This window comes from Hippocampus bargibanti, linkage group LG05, assembly GCF_051943395.1.
Source record: "Hippocampus bargibanti isolate YZ-2025 linkage group LG05, ASM5194339v1, whole genome shotgun sequence".
In the NCBI taxonomy this organism is placed as follows: Eukaryota; Metazoa; Chordata; class Actinopteri; order Syngnathiformes; family Syngnathidae; genus Hippocampus; species Hippocampus bargibanti.
In genome coordinates this window covers 10,574,467-10,592,587 of record NC_142738.1, presented here as the reverse complement: position 1 = coordinate 10,592,587, position 18,121 = coordinate 10,574,467, and the positions used below count along the sequence as shown (strand labels likewise).

General features: G+C 40.1%; 1 protein-coding gene across 1 annotated transcript; it reads right to left on the bottom strand.

Annotated features, from left to right (window-relative positions):
* Nucleotides 1-884: 884 nt before the first annotated feature.
* LOC148897876 (CD81 antigen-like) lies at nucleotides 885-17,886 on the bottom strand. The gene is made up of 8 exons (XM_088997032.1): nucleotides 17,250-17,886; nucleotides 15,899-16,013; nucleotides 4,031-4,128; nucleotides 3,023-3,097; nucleotides 2,828-2,941; nucleotides 2,429-2,527; nucleotides 1,461-1,544; nucleotides 885-1,376 (listed from the first exon to the last, which is right to left on the bottom strand). Exons 1-8 carry the CDS (start codon nucleotides 17,313-17,315, stop codon nucleotides 1,314-1,316), a joined length of 714 nt encoding a protein of 237 aa, XP_088853158.1. The 5' UTR covers nucleotides 17,316-17,886; the 3' UTR covers nucleotides 885-1,313.
* Between the last annotated feature and the right edge of the window lie 235 nt (nucleotides 17,887-18,121).

Sequence of the window (18,121 nt, the reverse complement as noted above, 5' to 3'; positions counted from 1 at the left end):
TCTGAACCATTAGAACTAAAGCGACTATCCTTACCATTAAAGGACAACCGATGCCTCCGGACAAGTTGTGTCCATAATTTGTAAAATGACTTCTACTGAGCGTATTTTACAAAGATTCCACCGCATATATCTATATTTTACGTTTTAAGACTCGCACTGAATATTCAGGATGTCTTGTTTTTGAGTTGGTGACGATACCTACCGTGACGTCACGGTAGGTATCGTCACTGACCGAGAAAGCGACACACAATGCGTTTTGTGTACTTTGTTTGGTCAGAAAACTTCGTGTAGATGGCGAAATTAAAAGGAAAACACATAAATAACACGATGGTGAATCGTTGTGTGTTGCACCAAGACTACTATTTGATACTAGCTGACACAAATTCCCAGCAGACAAATGAGCCCATTTCCAACAGAGCTTGGGCGCCATCTTGTGCATTTTCTGCGACGCTACATTTCAGTCCAGACCCCTCAAAATAACACAGGACTTCTTTAATCGATTGCAAACATGTATGCTTTCCTCTTCGCAACTATTTGAATCATATTGATAACTGGATGAGTAACAAGAAAGCATCTTCTCCGAATCTGAAACCATTGTTTTGATTCTCGAGCAAGGCAAGGCATCTTGGCGTGACGTCACGAACAAGGGGGCGGGACCTTTTGAAACTGAATCTTTCTGAGCTCATTTTGAAGGAGTTTTGAGACACTTTAAATCATTTTTATTTGTGTTTTTCATTGAACTAAAATATCAGCCTGCGTGTTTTGGGTATTTTAGATGCTGTAAAAAGTTTTTCTGATGTTAGTTAGGAAACAAAAAAATGGTGTCGGTTGTCCTTTAAACCCCACACATTGTGGTACAGAAGACAAACAATCTGCACACATCATCAGCACGAAGATTGTTTATTCAACATAGTTGACTGAGAAAACACTGCAAGCGTGATAAGAGTAGAGTCGCAAGTGACTGTTGAACCCCTGCTGGTCCAATCGTATAACACAACATGTCACAATCAAACATGGCCTCTCGTAATCAACATGAGACGTGCATATGTACAATTTATACATCCATAAAAATGGCATGAATTCAGTAAACTATTCCACAGAATACTGTATATACACAGTTTAGATTTAGCAAGTTGTGGTTATGCCCTATGATAAATAGAAAATATCCTAATTATATATATTTTTTGTATAAAATAAAATGATAGCAGATCTATCCACCATGCTGTGTTCTAGTCATAGGAAAGAGGAGAAACAGCAAAAAAAAAAAAAATGTAAGTCCATCAATGAGTCACGGTGCTCATCACTGGATGGGCTCAGTAAACTGGGGCGTTATGGATCCCGCAGCAAAGCACCATGGTGAAGATCATCTCAAAGATCTAACAGAAACAAAGAAAAATCCCATTTGACTCACATTACTTTTGCGTTGGAATGCAGGGAGACGGCAGTGGGGGTGAGCTCACCATGATGACGGCCACCACTAATGCGGCCAGACCAATCAGATAAAGCTTCTCGGAAAAGAGCTCGATCAGTTTGTCGTGACAGCTCTGTTTGGGGAAGAAAAATCAAATCAGAATTAGTATTTATTTTAAACCTCAAATACATGAATCTGAAGGGCCTTTATGGGTGGGTCCACTATTCATCATAAAATAAACTTGAACCCGCTACACTCTGTTGGCGTAAAAGGTAGGATTCAGACATTAATTGCCTAAAATTTTAGTTCGCTGACAAAGCCTCTTGGATGAGAAGCGAAATGTCCGACACCTTCAAAGAAGTACAGATGACGGCTGAAGAAACCTTTTCACCGATGGACCACTCCTGTACGACTGAGAGCTTACACAGATGTACACGGTATGCAGTATTGGCATTGATACTGGTATGAATGCATCCCCAGTGTCGATTAATACTAACAGAGAACGGTGACATTATAATGTACGCAATATAAATCATGTTAAAAACAAGGGCTAAGGTATGTCGAGCAAAATTAGATTACAAGACAGGGTAGTAACGCTATGCAAATGTCATTGTACCGCCGCTCGTTCCTACCGACTGCTGTCAGGCTTCACAATTCCCAATGATCACATGTGAAAAAAAAAAAAACAAAAAAAAAAACAAAAAACAAAAAAAAACTGGACACTTGTAAATATGGGTTGTTGCAATATATCTAAATGCATCTCTTGATTCTGCACTATGTACAGTCTTGTTTATAGAACGGTTTTTGCACATCTACATTTGCACAGTATACAGTTGACATTTTTATTTTGTTATGCTTAGAATATCTTGTTTTCTATCCTTTCACTCCCACCCCAACCCCATCCCTCTTCAATTGCTGCTGTGGACTGCAAATTTCCCCATTGCGGGACGAATAAAGGTATTCTGATTCTGATTCTGATTCTGTATGATTGATACAGAATATGGAAACATTCACTACCTGAGACTTCAGAAAATCTTCTGGAGACTTTCTGGGACACAAAGTGCCGACAACTTGCTTGAAGAGTGCCGTGTCGTCTCCTTTACCGCAACAGTCGAGCTGAAGCCAAGGCCAAGAACACAAATCACAACATATTCTTTAAAATTCACTCAAATTTGATACAAAATTAGGTACAATTGCGTGATTCCATCCGGTACTAAAGTTGTATTTTCTCTGTGGTTTGTCCCTACTCCGTAGCCAAGCAAGGTTCGCACTTCACAACAACAGCAAAAAATAAATACATTGTTGTCTCTTAAAGCTGATCGAATACATGCATTTCTTGCTTTTGTTTATTTGTGTATCTCATAAACTTAGTATTGCAGTTATCAAGAGATAAAACCAAACTTTTGTTAGACTAACCGTGGTGTGAAAAACATCCAGAACTTTAATTGCAGCGTCTTTACTGGGAGAGCCTGAAACATCCACAGCCTTGATGTATGCTGAGTCATAGAAGTTGATCAATTCCTTGGAGATCTGCAAGCGACTTGTTGTTATTGTCAATCAGAATCACTAATACGATAGCCAACTGTTGCAAATGTAGCTGGGTGTCCTCACTGTGTCTCTGTTCATAAAACCCCAGATGGCTGCAGCCACTTCACAGGCAAAGAGGATGACCAAAAAGAAGAAAAACTGCAACAACAAAAAAAGATTTTCAATCCAACAGTTTTCATTGACGACACAAAAGAGACAAAGGCCTTCCCAATGTGTATGTTTTTACAGTCAGAACATTTGACAGATGTACATTACTTTGTCTTGATCTGTTTCTTTGTTGGCTTGATCTTGTCTGTGACAATGCAGCGTCAAATCAGCAAAAATCATCAGAAGCTCAGTGCATTTTTTGGTGGGATCGGGGGTTAGTTTATCTTTCCCATGTTTTGCAACATGTTCATAATAATAATAATAATAATAATAATACATTTAATTTGAAAGCGCTTTTCATCGCACTCAAAGACGCTTTATAAGACCTTAAAATGCAAAACAAAATGTATGCCTGAAGATGTGTCCTAAAAAAGTAGATTTTAAAACAGCGAATATTAACCGGGCCTTCGTCGACAATAATAAGAGTTTATTATTGACAAATATTGACATATTATTATTGAGACACCGTATTTTGACACCAGGCCATTTAAACTTATTTATTTAAACTTATGAACCGTTTAGCTTAGACACGCTCCTGTTGTTTTTCCTAGATCCCTGACCACGCCCCTTCAACTCAATCATCCAATCAAAAATCACAGACGCCTTCATTGTCATACAGATCGTCGGATATTATAAAATTCTTGCTCTCAGAAAACAAAACCCCAGGTGTGCTCCCGTTACATTGTAGTGTTTTCCTTTTGTTACGTGAGTGAGCAAGTTGTGACCGGAAAAAATAGGACATCGATAAACCGTAGCGACCAACACGTTACTTTCTTTGAAATGTGGGGAATGTCCACTAATCAAGTAGAGAGAGACGAGCCCGACTAGGGAAACGAATAATATGGATTCTTAATTGCTTAACCCAAGAAGCTTTGTTCCGTTATAGTGTGATTTGTATTTTGTAAAAATCAATGTTATTCTCACCGTTCCCAAAAGGCACTGAGATTCCTGAATGGCACCGTAACAGCCAAGGAAGCCCACCAACATCATCACTGCGCCTACAGCTATCAGTATGTAGACACCTGCCAAAACACACACATCAACATGAGTTAATAAACAAGACAATGTTTTTTTTTTACCAGCGCCACCAGGGGGCAGCAAAAACAACGGAAAACATTTATGTTCCCTATTCATTTATCCACGCACTTTTTGGTAATGGACTTCCTGAATATCCTTCGTGGTCCCTCCTGGGTGACACATTATTATTGACATTCTGGAGACAAACAGCTCCCAGATCCCGTGTTGGGGGCAAAGCTTCGGGTCAGGAAGTGCCTTCCAGACACATTCAGTGACCCTCGGCACAATAAACCCCTCTGACCTTTCACCTCCTCCCTTATCCATCGTGCACAGGAGACTTGAGCACGGCAAAGATAAACACATCTCGGTATATAAGAGATAAAAATCTTTCTTGCCATTCTCTAGTGATTATGACAATAAAATTCTCAGATTTGTATGGCAGAAAAATACAGGTGGTCTTGCAGCAAGACAAATTTAGTGAATACAAATAACAGTATACGTCCACTATTGTCTACTATTTTTCCTGTTTAGTGTCATTGGGGGCTTGAGCTTACCTCATCTGAATTCACACCAATCGATGACCTCTACTACTAATAATCCAATGTACAAAAGAAATGGAAACAAATAGCTAAACGTGCTGCAACACACAGCATCTTTTCACTGCACAATAGTTGATGCCTGGTTCTTTGCATTTAGACTATTACTACTGCCACACTCGAATTCATAGTGGATTTTAAATTGTCGTTAAAATGTTACTTTTCAGATATTTATATTTCTTCAGGTTTTCTCTCATCATTTTAATGTGTTCTTTTTTCTGAGCTTTCATATTGTTAGAAGTGGAGGGGGGTTGGCAATGGAAAAACTTCATTGCTCAGGGCTGCCATTGTATTTTTAAAATAAAATAAAAACTCATCTCAATGCTATATACCAAATGCACTGACAACACATCATAATTCATGAGGTAAAAGCAAGATTCAGGGCACAAAAAAGTGTTCAGCAGATTCAACAGCATATCAGAGTACTCATCAATTTTAAGGGCCTTTTGACCTTCATCTTTTCTCGCCCTCCACTGAAACGTCACCCGAGGAATGAAATCCTTTTAGGCATACGCTTTGGAAAAATAACCTCCATAATAATGCATCCTGACAGCGATCGAAAAAGAGATAGACAGATTCAGTTTCTCTGCAAAATCTCACAAACAGCACACGTACAAACCTTCCATATACCTCCATCAGTCCTCTTTCGAAACTCTTCCTCTTTTTTCATGATCCTGGGTTTTCTTGTTGTTTTTTTTAGGGTGGGGGTTAGCGAACTTAGCTACCAGGCTTGGTAACCCAGCAATGTGGCAAAAGCGGCCGCTGCCTTCCATTACTATGACAACACCCTTTGAGGTTTGAAGGCCATTGAGATGGCACCGGGGAAGTTCATTTATTTTGTGTCTCTCTGTGTAACTTCTATAGAGGGTGGGGTTCGGGGTAAGGGTGTGAGAAAACACTAAAAGCCCCACTTGTATGTCTCTCTTGTTCTCCTCTCATCCACTATTTACAAAAAAAGGCTGCGAAGTCAAGTCCCTGCAGTCTTTTGCATTGGTTCCAGTCTTCCAAGGATTATCTGTTGATCTATGACAAGGATTAATCATTAAAAAGAGTCATCCTCTCTCCAAGGGCCTTCCTGACAGAGACATATTACAGTGAAAGTGGATGAGAACACATACTAGTGAGAGCTTCAGTCACTTGTCCATCTAAGGTGCTTAAAATAATTTGGTTAATTATATAGTAATAAGGTAGAATGGGAATGAACACAAAAGTAAAAGAGTCGTCAGGAAAGGGTACAAATCGAGTTATTAGCAGGATGTGGTGCATCGATGTCAATTGCAGGTCATAAATTGTTTACAAATTGACATTTCTGGATGTGAAGTTTCAACAATTTGTTGATTAATCTTAAATGAATTACTGCATTTTCCGGTGTATAAGGTGGTGGTGTATTTTCAAACTTTTTACACATAGGCGCACCGGACTATGCGGCGCACCGCCAATGAATGAAAATAGTTATCCAAATATAATATATAAATATATAAAAGTTTTCCAAATATAAGGCATAATGCGCTACAGTAGACGGTGGGGTTACGCACGACGTGTAGCCGAAATGTAGGTGTGCCTGCTGATCTTAGTTGCGAGACCTGTTGTGGCTCAATATTACTTCACAAATAAGGCGTACCTGCGTATAAGGCGCAGGGTCAACTTTGGAAGAAAATTAAGGCTTTTGGGTGCGCCTTATACACCAGAAAATATGGTAATTATCAAATTAGGCGCCTTCCCCAGACCGATAAGATTGAATGCAATTAATTGGATACGATGTATTGATAAGATGAAGAATGATAGGAGAGCTCAGCAGACAATTTCTTTGTAGTCATATATTCTGTGTCCCAATTCGTTTAAACTAACTATCCCAATTAACTCATTCACTGCCATTCACAAATTTATTTGGGAATTGAAAATATGACATCGAGCGCCATTCCCGAATTTGTTTTTTTTTTTTTTTTTTTTTTTCATGCTTAGGTGCCGATAAAGCACTGGCCTTGGCCTCTGGCCATGTTTTTTTATTTTCCACAAGGGGGCAGCATGTCCCCCTTTACCATGTTAGCGCTTTATTCCAGCTTCAGCTGTTGTTAAAGCGCTATATAAACCAATATCGCATTGTATTTTGGACAGCCACCCTCATTTCGAGCTCATATAACTCCCGAGCTATATAATTTAGGAATTACAGTAAAGTCTCGTTATATCGATATCGGATATATCGATAGTCCCGGTTATATCGATACTATTTCTATGCACGCACGGAGAAAATTACATGCAAACAGGGTCGGATATATCGATAGTCCCGGTTATATCGATATTTTTTCGGACTCCCTTGAATATCGATATAACGAGACTTTACTGTAACTGTTTTCATCAGATGAAAGAAGAGAGTCTAAAGATTTTAACGCTGTATTGAATGTTTATGTAGTCCTAAAACTCAATATTCTGTGGGTCCTGGAATTCAAGTGAAAATGACAAAAACCCTGGCACTGGAGTGAACACATTTTTGCACGTCTGGCAGTGAATGAGTTCATATTACATTATTGGAATAAAACTGAAGGAGATTAATCAATCTGGCTCGCATTACAGGTATTACGAGACCAAACAGAGAATATAGATGAGCGGTGACATTGACAATTCTAGCCCGAGAGCAGTTTGATGCAAGTTACAGAAGGGGGGCTATATAAGGCCAAAATGACAATCCAACTGAGATGCATAAAAATGGACAAACGAATTAACTCAATGTGCAGAATTCATCTAAATTGAGACTAGAAAACACCCTTTTTACGATGGCAGATAAAAATGTTGCCTTGAGGTGCTCTTTAAGATTCAGCGGGTCGAGCATAACCTCAAGATAATTCAATTAAGAGGTCTTTCAAAATTTCACATTAGCTTGACTGTCCTTCCCGTTTTTTCCCAGTTCTGAAACAAGTCTGAGAAGATTGTCACTCGGTAGTTTTCCTCAAGCGGCACACAGTTTGGACAATATGTATTTTGAGCCTGACATAAACACCAGGTTGGTGTGCCAACGGTCTAAAAACATCCAGGCCAAACTCTAATTTGAGGGTTAATGTGCAGATGTCCAAGGTTATTTGAATTATGCGAGGCCGTATGTTGAAGAGCGGGCGAAAGAAAGTAACATTCTCCTTGATCTTGCTTGGGTGGGCCTCTCCAAAATCACTAGTGGGACTGCGCTCTATAAAAAGCCAGAGTTTGTGATGCTTCCTTATACTTAGTGAGGAGGAAAGTATGGGAGAACATGGACGGGGCCAAATTCTAATGAATGAGTGCAAAGCGGTTCACCGCCACAACTAGACGACGAGATCAAAATGTTTAAATTGTATCACGTTTCGCAGGTTTTGTTGGACCACCTTGTGGGGTGGCTTAAGGCAACGAAGGAAAATGATGGATGCCATTAGTTCAAGTGGAAAGGCAACATTCCTGATTCTGCAATTCAGTTATGATTTTGTAAAGGAAACAAAACAACTTTCGGAAACTTCTGAGTGGGTGAATACACACGATGGCTTTATTTTTGCAGGGTGCCCACACCGGCCGCAACATCTGGAGAGAACATCTGGCCTCTTTCAGTGGAGCGTGTGAGCCGGGTCTTTTTTTTTTTTTTTTTAATAACTTGGGGGTGCAAGATTCAACCACACCTTCGGAGTGTCAGATTGACAGCTGGATAAAATTTATGTGGGTCCTGTCTCACATTTTTTTTTCTTGGAGGTCAAATGCAGGTTTGTAGTTTTGGCCCGCAGCAGAAAAGTGAGCCATAATATTCGTGTGTTCTTAAAAATGACCTTCTTATCGCAAAAAGACAATCTATGACAAGAAACGAGATGTCTGTAAGTGATGACTAAGTAAATGCGAGGGTTGAAATACATTTAGAGAGTAAAATTTAATAAGGAGATGAGGCATATGTGTTATACGGGTCATAAAGCATACAGTGGGAACTAAACTGCCTGTTCATTACCTCGAACAGATTGCGCGCTGTTGGCAACAAGTGTAAAATCGGTGGAGAGTGTCATATTTAAAAGAACGTTTTGCACATTCGCGAAAGCGCGCACGGTTTTCACCGTGGAACATTTGGGAGGCCAAAATGTGATTTAACTCATTCACTGCCATTCACAAATTTATATGGAAATTGAAAATATGATGTAGAGCTCCATTCCCGAATTAGTTCAGTTTTGATATTTTTTTCTTGCTTGGATGCCGATAAAGCGCTGCCCAGACTTCTGGCAATGTTTTTTCCCTTCCACAAGGGGGATCATTTCCTTTATTTTTCCATGTTAGCGCTTTGTTACAGGTTCAGCTGTTGTTAAAGCGAGACATGAACCAATATGTATGTATTGCATTGTATTTTGGACAGCCGCCCTCATTTCAAGATCATATAACTCCAGACCCATATAATTTCGGAAATGACTATTTTTTTCTGATGAAAGCAGAGAGTCTCGGGCTTCTTACGCTGCATTGAATGTTTCTGTAGTCCTAAAACTCAATATTCTGTGGGTCCGGGAATTTGAGTGACAGTGACAAAAACTCTGGCAGTGGAGTGGACACATTTTTGAATGTGTGGCAGTAATGATAGAAATGAAAGGGTTTAGATGGGGTTCGGATAAAAGCCAGGCTTTGCTGGATTTCACTTTGTGTGTGTGTTTGTGTGTGAATGTGAGTGAATTAAAATGGGTTAAAAATGCATTATTTTCAAATATTTTAGCAGGTGTGCTGTCCTATCACCCATGAATTTTTTTATTTTCATTTTCATTTTGTTATGCTTAGAATATCTTGTTTTCTATCCTTTCACTCCCACCCCAACCCCATCCCTCTTCAATTGCTGCTGTGGACTGCAAATTTCCCCATTGCGGGACGAATAAAGGTATTCTGATTCTGATTCTGATTCTGATCCTCCGTAGCATAGCTCAAAATGTTTAGCTACCTCCATTGTTTAATTTGACCATAACTGACTTGGACTACAGAGGGGCAAAAATCCAGCATTAGGAACATGCGTCAATGGAATGAAATCTCAAATTATCAAATGACGTAACAAAATGAAATGTACATTTATCCACTGCGAGATGAATAAAGGTACAGCAAATCCAATCCAAAGTGGCTAACGCTACACTCCACAGTACAAGGTCACCATCACTGCGAACTTAAACCACCACAATTACCGTTTAGTTGATACAAATCATAACGGAGTATAATTACCAAAAGGGTAACACATGACATGAGAAGCCGTGATGCATGTGTATGAATGACAGTCGACATGCCGTCAATCAATTTTCAATGATCCACTGTTATGCCGTTCAATTGCATTGGGGACAAGCCAGAAAAATTGCTTCATTCAAATGTTGTTATTCCATTGCAAACTGGTGTAGATACACTAGATTAATGACAAATGATTTGCAAGTAGAATTCTTATTTTCAAACACCTCAAAAGTTGTACAATTACCCAACATTGTGGAGAACATTTCTCAAACAAGACATACCTAACACGCAATCCCAACGCTTGTGATGTATTCTTATGCTAGCAGTTAACAAATAGATAAGGTTTCAATAAAAACCTCTGGCCTCCCTCATCACGTTTATATAATCATCAGTTCCTATCGTAGCACTGTGCTTTAACACATCAACAACAAAAAAATGTTGCTGATATTTTTTTTCTTCCAAACAAGTAATGTACGTTATTTTCCGTTGTATAAGGCGCACCGGAGTATAAGGCGAACCCCTAATGAATGGTGTATCTTTAAACTTTTTCAATTTCTAAGGTGCACCTTCAATGAATGAAAAAAAAATCCAAATATAATATATAAATACAGTAAAGTCTCGTTATATCGATATCGGATATATCGATAGTCCCGGTTATATCGATACTATTTCTATGCACGCACGGAGAAAATTACATGCAAACAGGGTCGGATATATCGATAGTCCCGGTTATATCGATATTTTTTCGGACTCCCTTGAATATCGATATAACGAGACTTTACTGTACATAAATGTTTTCCAAATATAAGGCACACCACAAAAGGTGCTACATTAGAAGCTAGAGGCTCTACTTCTTTTACAGGGGGAAATGGAATCGGTGGCTGCTGACAGTACCGTAATTTCCGGACTATAAGCCACAACTTTTGTCACAAGCTTTCACCCCTACGGGTTATGCAATGATGCAGCTAATTTATGCATTTTTCTGACGGCCGCCAGTGGCGCTCGAGCACTAAAGGTAAGAGTGAGACAGGGTGAATATATGTGCCGAGGAATCGTGGATTTAAAGTGGCCCTCCGAGTTGAATGGGAAGCTTGGATGACCAGAGCCAAGAAATTGTTTAGCAAAACTGGCCATATGCAAAGAGCAACTTTTGCCAGTGGATCCTGAAATCTACAATCACCAAAAGGTTTTGATAAGCCGGTCTTCTGCGTAACGGAGAGGGCAGCACAAGCCCGGGAGTGACTGTTAAGACAATTCGCTATACGAACACATTTTAAGACATCTTTTCTACTTCCTTTTGCATCATTTTGTTTTTCTTTGACTTCCTGTCACATCACATCCTGCCCGCCTTTACGTGACGTCACATCCTATCCGTCTTTATAAAAGCTCTCCCAACATGCCCGATCGCTCTCTCTCTGGCCTTCCTCAACCGACCTCACAATGTCCCTGCTGTCTACAAGATTAAAATAATCTCTTGTTGTTCAACACCTTGGTTCCTGCTGATTTTACTACCATCTTCTAACACCGTGAAGAGCCATGAACCAGAGGGAAGGATCATTTTTAACTCATCAGTGACTTTAACTCAAAATGAAAGTGACACAGCGACAACGAAAGAGAGAATGAGAGCATGTTTGGCGAGAAATATGGGACACTATTCCAATCCGACACCCAGAAGGAAGACTTCTATGGTTTCAGTGCACACAAGGAAGATGACGACGTATCTCAGTGACTTGCTATGTTTTTGTACCCTCTCAAGATGAGGAAGGGTGAGTTGATAGTCGAAAGTAGACTCCGGACACAGGAGGAGCTGAGAATGAGGATGCTGCAGAAGTTGAGATAAGTGAAGAGGTTTCTGAAAGCGCCAAAGTTGAAGTTGTTCAAGCTACAGACTTGAACAAAGGGAAACCTGAAAGGGAAGAAGAGACTCTCACCTCAAGCGCAAATGAGAATGAGGATGTAGCTGATACAGATGGTGTGACAATGTTGATGGCACCACTACAGTTGAAAATGCTGCGCAAGAGGCCAGACTTGTGACTTGTGCTAACCCTGGGTCCTAGAGGACAGTAATTTCATCTGTGGTGTATGTCATGCATATTAGCATATTTGACAATAAAGCCGACTTTGACTTTGACTTTAACTGGAACTGAGAATGAGGATGCACCTACTGACGATCAGGTTGCTGCAGTAGATGAAATGACGACTGATTATGTTCCTGAAATTGTCAAAAATGAAAATGCTGAAGAGGCAGCCACGAGTGAGCCTGAACCAAAGAAGCACAAAGAACTAGAAATCGAACAATCCGAGGAAAAAGGAACCGAGAGTAATGACAGAAGGTCAAAGAATAAAACTCGGATTAAAGAGGAAATTGTTACGCTAGTTGATGAGAACATAACAAAGAAGGCCAAGAAAGAAAAACGCCGCATCATGACACGAAGGTGGCAAAGAAAGCCATGAAAGAAAAAACATGTTCATGACAATGGTGAGTGATAACAGCCCAGTCCTCAAAAAGACGACGAAAAAGAAACAAAAAAGGTGTGTCATAAGACAAAGCGGAAGAAGCAGAGATTGTACCTAAGACAAGCAAGAATTAACAAAATATGACGCCAGTTGAGATTGGCATGAAAAGAAAGAAAAAAATATTGCCGAGTGTCTGAACTGAACTTGGGGTTGAGGCGGTGAGTGATGTCATGATGCCAAAAGAAATGTGAAATACAGTAATTTTATGTTTTTGTGGATTTTGGATGGGAGAAAGGTGCACATTTCTTGCAACCGCCTGGGAATGGCCAATTGCCACTTGAATCTGCTTGGCCTGAAGCGCGTGTTCCGCCTTTAAAGGACAACCGACACCATTTTTTTGTTTCCGAACTGACATCAGAAAAATGTTTCATAGCATCTAAAATACCCGAAACACGCAGGCTGATATTTTTAGTCAAATGAAAAACACCCATAAAAATGACTTCCCAAAACTACTTCAAAATGACCTCAGAAAGTTTCAGTTTCAGAAGGTCCCGCCCCCTTGTTCGTGACGCCACGCCAGTACGTCGTGCCTTGCTCTCGAATCAAAACATTGATTCGGAAAGATGCTTTCTTGTTACTCATCCAGTTATGAATATGATTTAAATAGTTATGAAGAGGAAAGCATAAATGTATGCAATCGATTAAAGAAGTCCTTCCGTATCAATTGAGCCGTCAGGACTCCAATGTAGCGTCCCGGAAAATGCACAAGATGGTGCCCAAGGTCCGTTGGAAATTGGCTGATTTGTCTGCTGTGTATTTGTGTCAACTACTATCAAATAGTAGTATTGGTGCAACACACAACGATTCACCATCGCATTATTTATGTGTTTTACTTCTAATTTCGCCATCAACACGGATCAACACGAAGTTTTCAGACCAAACAAAGTACCCAAAATGCATTGTGTGTCGCTTTCTTTGTCAGGGGCGTTCCAGACGTGACGTCAGGTCAGGTATCATCATCAACTTGTAAACAAGAGTTCCTGAATATTCTGCGCGAGTCTTAAAACGTAAAATATAGCTATATGCGGTGTAATCTTTGTAAAACACGCTCAGTAGAAGTCATTTGAAGTGATTTTTCAAATTATGGACGCAACTTGTCCGGAGGCGTCGATTGTCCTTTAAACGGAATAAGGAAGTCACGACAGGGGAGAAGGGGAAGTCTGGAGAGCAGTGTTACCTGTGGAACGCTGAAAACCGTCATCTGTTGCGACTTCAAACAAAGAAAACTCAAAATCTCCTTCTTGGATCTGGCTGAATGAACTTTTGATTCTTTCTCCATGGGGCTTTGCTGTCTCGCCGGACAACATACCCAGACCTGTTAGCGAGTGCTAACGTGTTGTTGCTGAACTACTGCAGTGTCTCAGCGATTTTTACCGGCATGTTTTTCTAACCAGCCCTGTTTGGGCTGTGTTGCTGCCGTGTTACGGGCACTGTTTTGGAAAAAAATAAGGTATATTATTCAAACTTTGAAGACTTTTTCTGTGTACCGTCTTTCTTTATAAACATGCGGCTTATAGACAGGTGTGGTTTATGTATGTACATTTTTTTTTCCTTTAAAAATGTACTGGGTGAGGTTTATAATCAGGTGTGCTTTGTAGTCCGGAAATTACGGTAATTGCGAAGACTTGTTGTGGCGCAATATTACTTCACATATAAAGCGCACCTGCGTATATGGTGCAGGGTTATCTTTTGAAGAAAATCCAGGCATCTTAAAGGCGCTTAGAAATAAAAATGTATTTTTTGGGTGCGCCTTATACACCGGAAAATAGGGTAAGTTGAGTTAGACAGTTCCACATTGATATTCACTGCCAAATTAGGTGGCAGGGTAGCGATGAGTTGATGAATACTGACATCATTATCACCTACAGCTCCTTCAGATTTGAAATTGTGACCATTTTAACCCTTTCATGCACCTTCTACTCTAACCTATCAACATGAATATGAAAAGCTGTCGACTGTAATCAGTACTGTACTCAGTGACGTGCAGTCAGGGGAATATCATGGAAATATCAAAAGAAAAAATAAACATAAAAAATAAATTAAATTAATAATAAATGAAACTGTTTTATTTATTTAGTGATTTGTACTTTAAAGTTGTAGTTTAAAGTTCTTTTCCATTTGACTTCACAATTGTTTTATTTTTTTTCAAAATTGCTGAATTTTCACATTTACCGTTTAAATACTAAGCAGAGATGAGCGGTGAGGCAGCAGCCGGCTGAGCCTCACCATGGATTCCGCAATGACTATAGTAACTGTGCTGGCTTGCTCTGCAGTGAGACCGCATTGCTGTTCCTCTGCATATTGCTATTAAAGTGGTCAAAAGCTTTTAGTATATGAACTAAATTTCTACACTTTAGCTGGTGTATATAATTTACAGTCACTGTACATTATAAAGACTGGACTACAGTGTTTATTTTAATCAAAACTGTGTGCATAGGTGAGGCACACAGTTCCCCTGCCTCATGACAGCTGGTGATGACAGAGATTCTTCTTGCGACTCCTCGGCTGCTGGATTGGATTGGATTTGCCTTTATTAGTCTCACAGTGGAGAAATTTACATTTCACTGAATAATAGAATTAGCGAGAGCAAGCTACAGTAAACAGTTAGCAAGTTAAGTGCAACCATACAGTCATTTTTGCTTGGCCTTATTTTCAGACTGGAGGATTACATATCTAAATTGAAAGAATTTTCTAAACTGGACTTTCAATCGAAGCAGGAGATAATAGAGGAAGACCAACACCGGACTATGTAGCTCGCAAACGGTGAGGGATGAATGTAAATCTCCTGGATAGCTTCTCATCTTATTGGCCAAGAAGGATCTCATTGAAACTATTCCTGAAGCGACAAAGTTGCTCCAGCTCGTGCTCACTGTTCCAGCGACTACAGCATCAGTGGAGCGCTCATTCTCAGCACTGAAAACTCAGACTGAAAACATAGAGTCGGAACTCGGAACAGGACTGATCAAGGACGACTTTCTTCACTGGCAGTGATCTCCATTGAGACAGAGACTTTTAAAACTGAAGAAAGATAAGGAAGGCTTCTACAAAGAAGTTTGAGATGCCTTTCTTAAGGAGCGGCGCATTGACTTCATTTATAAGTAAAGGTAACACGATAATAACGTTTTTATCATTCTTTTTTTCTATGCTACAATTTGTATACAGTATATAAAGAACGCTGACATGACATTTTAAACAAAACACGTTAACTGTTGCCAATCAAATGGTGAATAAGCTACTCTGTGGAGTTCATATGTTTGTAAATCTGACTGTGATGACGTCAGTGCCTCACCAGCCATGAACCTCACCGCACGTCACTGACTGTCGTAACCACTATCCCTGGAAGGATGAAAATGTCACTCAAAATATTGCCTGCACAGTTAACTCGGCTTTTTATGATAGTGGCCGTTTGAACGTCAATTGACATTTTCCTCTTTTAAATGTTTATTTTCTGTGAGGAAACCACTTGACTCACTGATATAGAAGGTGCTTGGTGCCTGTTGGCCTTCAAACTGAAGAATGAGGAGGTTGCTTGTTTGACTGTCATGACGGAGCCACAGTGCCACTCCCAAGATCACCCCTCCAGCCAGCTGTAATGAAAAGGAAGGATATCGTCAGTATGATGTCGTCGTCATCTTCAGTCCTTTGGTGGAATCTTGCAAGGAGAGATCCAAAATTTTTGAAAGTCATGTGTTGTTGACATCACTCCTATCAATTCAAATTAGCGGTTGAAATATTTCTATGTGTGTAGCTCCACTGGGAGACTGTGAACTGTCCCCTCACCTAAAAGGGAAGTGATGAGAGGACATCCTGACACGGCAGTGACCTACGGCACCGTCTACGGCCTTCAAAAACAGATTCTTTTACATTATCTATTCTCAGTTTATCTCCAGTGGCACATTGAAGGAATGCGGACTACAGGTTGAGATGGTAACACACGGTTGTGTTGATCACAGTTATTGAAAAAATAAATAAACAGTTGTCGTCAGTCGTATGGTAACACAAATTTAGTGCCATGACTGCATTGCATTGTTCTCCAAGAGACAGGAAGCCAAATCCTCAACAAGAAAAATGGCTTATTTTCACAACGACAAGAAGGCGGGCGAAAGCCAACAGAGGAAACACTCATGTGCGGTGTGTCCAGGATATGCTGTTCATCTAAAAAAAAGATAAGTGGCGAGAAAAAGCAAATGGAAATGCACAGCCAGTCAAATCCGGGTGTTTAGGAAGTAAGAATAAAGAATGTTGAGCATGTTTTGAGGATATATTATGTGATGGTGGCAAGTTACGTCAAGTAAATGTGTGTTTTGCTTGTGTGTTTCCTGAGTTTTTGAATGGTGACAAGCCAGCACAGCCCCCCCCCCGCCCCTTCACCCCATAAATCTCAGTTCAGGCTCACCTTTTTTATTTTAAGAGTGTGAAAAATCACCCATCCCTGGGTGATTTTGAAGTCTTTCCCTTTTGCCCATGAATCTCTTTCTAATAGGGTCACATGGTTCACGTCAGATTCAAAGAGAGGATAAATGTTTAGATTGAAGCCCACCCGGTATGTGATCTTCCCCTTTTTTCCTATTTCAGCCACCCACAGTGCTACTTGTCCATGCAGAAAATAACTGTGGGGTTAGAGCGACATTGGGTGTGCGTCGCCTCCTCAAATGATGCTGCTCTCCTACACAAGCCTTTCACACCCATAGCAAAGCAAAGTGGGAAACACACTGCATCTAATTTGTGAAACCGCACAGATACTCAAACGGTATGCCGCTCAGTCAAACGAACGTCAGGTTTGTCACACAAAACATCTCAAGTAACAAAAGAAAACAACTTACCCAGAAAATAAAATTAAAGAAAAATAACATATATTTAATGCATTGCGTGCATCCTGTCACCGCCATGTTGCCAGCTTTTTGTCAATGTCCCTTCTTTTATCCCAGCTCGAGGTCGGAGGCCACTCAGCAATCCAGAATCACACATACACACGCTCTGTGCCAGTTGAGGTATAAGAGCCTCGATGCGCAAACTCCTCCTTTATAATGAAGAGTGAAAACTGAGACACGGTACTGCCCACCAGGAGGGGGAAGACTCAGGGCTCTGGTCAGCATGAGTCGATGGGGTGCCCCATTTTGTTTCCAAGTCTGAACATGAATTACAAAGAAAATAAATGTTTTGACAGACTTTTGCTAACATTATTTTGCTTTCTATCGTAAGTCATAAAGTTTTCTGCAAAGACTGAGGAGCATGTTCATCATTCCCTTAATCTTGTCTAAACCTTTAGAAAAAAAAAAGGGTATACAGTAATCCCTTGCTACTTTGCGGTTTGATTATCGTGTCCTTTGATGCATTCATAATAAAAAAATACTGAATGACTCAGAGGTTTTGTACATGGCTATAGCTTGATTGGTTCCTAGCCCTGACATCACCCATTTACTGCGTGGTGAATGTGTGACCATCTAATGTTTTGTAATTAAACATTTAAGTAAATGTGTGTACTGCTATAGTCCTTGTCTCAAATATATAAAGGATAAATACTGTTTACATATTTTAATCATACTGGTACTCACAAACGATTGCACACAAATTCCTCATGGACTTTGGTGGGAGCGTTCAAACCCTACTTCGTGGATTTTTGTCTATCGCGGGTGGTCCTGGTCCTAATTTACCGTGAAAAACGAGGGATTGCTGTATTATTCTTCCAGAGCTG